Source organism: Herpailurus yagouaroundi, unplaced genomic scaffold (genome assembly GCF_014898765.1).
Source record: "Herpailurus yagouaroundi ecotype Mexico unplaced genomic scaffold, PumYag 149797, whole genome shotgun sequence".
Taxonomy (NCBI): domain Eukaryota; kingdom Metazoa; phylum Chordata; class Mammalia; order Carnivora; family Felidae; genus Herpailurus; species Herpailurus yagouaroundi.
This window is the reverse complement of record NW_024422605.1, coordinates 1,416-4,946: the sequence shown is the minus strand read 5'-3', so window position 1 is coordinate 4,946 and position 3,531 is coordinate 1,416. Positions and strand designations below refer to the sequence as shown.

The following is a 3,531-nucleotide window of genomic DNA, read 5'->3' as shown; positions in this document are numbered from 1 at the left end:
GGGCTCGAACTCACAAACCGTAAGATCATCACCTGAGCTGACGTTGGACACTTAATCAACTAGCCACCCAGGCACCCCCAGACAACTATCTTTAAGGTTTGAAATTTGAGACTGTCTTAGTCCAAGAATTTTGGAGATTTTCGAGTTGAATGGAATGAGAATATTGCGATAATACATTGAATTATTTTATAACTTCTAAATGGCACACCAACATTTGAATACGGTTTTGTTCTAATGCATTTTTTAATTGGACAAATACTGACGGAATTCAAATTATGTGTGAGGCTGTACTTTCTCTGGAAAGAAGGGTGCACAGAATAAGAGACTTTTTTTTCTGCCATTATGCATCTGTATTCAGAAACCTGAATGGAAAGGTACTAGACATAATGCAGTAGAGCTAGAAAACTTTTTCAATAGGTCAGGAGTATTGTGACAAGAAAGAGGGTGTTAGAAAAGCAAAGTGTGTATTCTAGGGATTTTGTGCATTAGAACTTATATTTGTGAATTTCAAGAATGGTAGACAAGTAGCGAAAATTAAGCTACAGAACAATTGTAGTGGGCATATTTTCCTTAAACTTCTTGTAAGGGATGAATCACAGCAGAGGGACCACATACCCCAGTCTAAAAGTAGTAGGAAATACTGTCAACCGAAGGAAAAATGTCTACTAAGGAAAGATCACAGGAAAGGAAATCAGCAGTTTTATGAAATTCCCGGTTGAAAGCATTCAGGAAAAGACTGGATGTCCCACATTTCTTTGATGGGGAATTTTAGTGAGGAGTAGAAGGAATGATTCTCCTGGGTTTGTACTCCCTTGCAACTTGCATTTTTAGGTTGTCACAGTCAAAAGTAATCCAAATTATGGATTCTGCCAGATTCATAAAATGGTGATTGATGTAAAGCATAGACAACCAAGATGAGCAGAAATATCCCAAGAAACAACCATAGAAACAAAAAGCAGAGAAAGGAACCTCCATTTCTCCCTTCCTTCCTTCCTTCCTTTCCTCCTTCCTTCCTTCCTTCCTTCCTTCCTTCCTTCCTTCCTTCCTTCCTTCCTTCCTTCCTTCCTTTTTGACTTCATGTCTGGTAATGGAATGATTCCATAAAGGGTTTAGTTAAGAAAAAAAGGAAGTATTTGCAATTAGACACCAATAAAGAGAGAATATAGAGATGTGAGATTCAAACCAAGGTTTCTAGATCTCAACACTATTTGTATTGTACAGCAGAAGTTCCAGTGTTGTTGGGCTCTGTTCTGATGACTGGAATTAGCATCTTCCCTCGTTTATCACACATGGAACTAGTAGGTATCTGCAGTAGGTATCTGGGTGTGAGCAGGCAGGCAAAAATTTACAATGATTCCAGAAAGGAGATGGGAGTTATTTCCTTCCCTATGGGGACAGGTAGATAGTTTAGGAAAGAGGAGAGATCAAGAGGACAAAATTTTCCTAAATGTCCCTCAACCATGAACATAAGGTAAATTAATGACAACAAGTTGTGAAGGTGGGTACCAGTTTTACGTATGGCCCATGATTCTAGTGAGAGAATTCTTTGGCAGAGCAATTAAAATGCTGTTCTTTAAATATAACTGGAGACTCCAACAGAATGAAGTCACATTTCCCAAGACATTTATTGATTGTTGACAGTGAGTGGCATACCAGAAGTGCTTACATATTTGTTGGGTATGTCAGGGGATGAATGGTATGTTCTGCCAATTACTGACAGTATATAAAGGTCCAAGGCTAGTGGAAGCACTCAGTTCACCACATCCTCTCACAACCCACGTGAATTCTCTTCTCTTGACAAGATGTGTTGCAACTACAGCAACTCCTGTGGCTATGGCTGTGGCTATGGCTACGGCTGTGGCTGTGGCCCCTATTACAGCTGGAGTTATGGACCTGGCTATGGATGTGGATATGGCTCCCGGTATGGCTGTGGCTCTGGTTGTGGATATGGCTGGGGATATGGCTCCGGCTGTGGCTACGGCCCCGGATATGGCTGTGGTTGTGGCTATGGCTCCGGCTGCTATGGTTACCGGCCATTTTGCTATAGAAGATGTTATTCTTCTTGCTGCTAGAACATCACCCCATTGTCCTCTAAATAAGACACATCTAATGAGAGGGCTGAATCAAGGATTCATACCTCACATTTTCTATATCCACAAAATTGCATGCTTCACAGAGGCTCTCACCTCCAAGCAACATTTCTAGAATGGCATCTTGTGCCTGAAGGCTGTGTGGTATCATCTGACTCTTTTCTAAATGTTGGTCTTCATTCCCTTACTATGGATTCTGTCATCTGACTGTGGCAACAAGCCTAACACCCCACAGTTGGTCAAATTCCTTATTCTCAATAAAAATGATTCTTTGCTTCTAATATATCTCTGTGATTTTGCGTATGAATTATTCCTTTTTTGAGGTATTATGACTCCTTTGAAAATCTAGGTCACAATATGTTTCATGCACATGAGGGCTCTTCCTTCATATAATGGGAGCCTTTCTTCTCTTATGTGCATCAGAGAAAATGCCTTTTCTACCTGTGCCTTGCACCCCTCATGCCCAGGCCCTCACACCTCAACACAAATGACAGAGTATTTCAGACCTTTCATCTGGAAATCACACTCTATGTAGAATGGAGGTGGAGGGGAAAGGCAAGGAGGGATGTTACCTCTCTTGGAGGTTGTGAGACAAGCTCCAGGGAGAGGAGGTGTGGCCTGAGTACTTCAAGGATGAATGGAATGGAAGAGAGAGTTTCCAGATTAATGAGAAATTAGAAATGGACTCGGGTGTCTAATGAACCAAGGAAAGGATAATTTAGAAGAAAGTTGTGGTATTGTATCATCTGTAATTTAATGGAAGTCCGGATGTATTTGTTGGCATATATTGAGAGTAAGGAAATTGATTTCAGTCACTTAACTCACAAATAGTTTAGAATGCTTTTGAAAGAGAACTATCTTACACACTGAAGATACAGGAGGAATATTGTGGAGTACTTTCTTGCTCTCAGAGTGTTGACATTCTAATGGCGATATTTAAAAATAAGTAGGAATTAGTTGAAATTAATTTGGAGAGATCATCCCTATGAAGGCAATAAAACATCTTACTGGGGAAGAGATTGCAGGCTGAAGGATTGAGGAGATAGTTCAAGGAGGTATTTTGACATTTTGTGTCAAATGAACTGATGCCATTTGAAAGAAATACTAGAAAGAACAGTTGTAAGTATAAAGGAGAAAGAGAAATTCATGAAGGTTGGGGTTTGATTGGTGATGCCACAATTTGTAGTGGAAAAAAGCAAGGGATAGTTTGGGAGTTGCGAGCTTGCTATTGTATTGGGTTCTTACCAAAGTGTCTTTTCCTCATATGCCTTCCAGAACTCTAACAGTTAGAGCATACATCAGAAAAAAGTGTCTTCAGACTCAATTTCTACCAGCAGAAAGAATGACTCACTGTCTCATCTCCGTGACAAAAGTCACTGCAGAAAGTCTGAGTCTGAGGACACTGGAGCTAAAGGTCTCCATCCACAACATGGCCAATTCC

At 40.4% G+C, this 3,531-nt stretch overlaps 1 protein-coding gene across 1 annotated transcript; it reads left to right on the top strand.

Annotated features, from left to right (window-relative positions):
• The first annotated feature begins 1,764 nt into the window (after positions 1 to 1,764).
• On the top strand, positions 1,765 to 2,375 carry LOC121026627 (keratin-associated protein 6-2-like). Its single transcript, XM_040469422.1, has one exon. The coding sequence runs from the start codon at positions 1,803 to 1,805 to the stop codon at positions 2,070 to 2,072; it is 270 nt and encodes an 89-aa protein (XP_040325356.1). The 5' UTR covers positions 1,765 to 1,802; the 3' UTR covers positions 2,073 to 2,375.
• Positions 2,376 to 3,531: the final 1,156 nt, after the last annotated feature.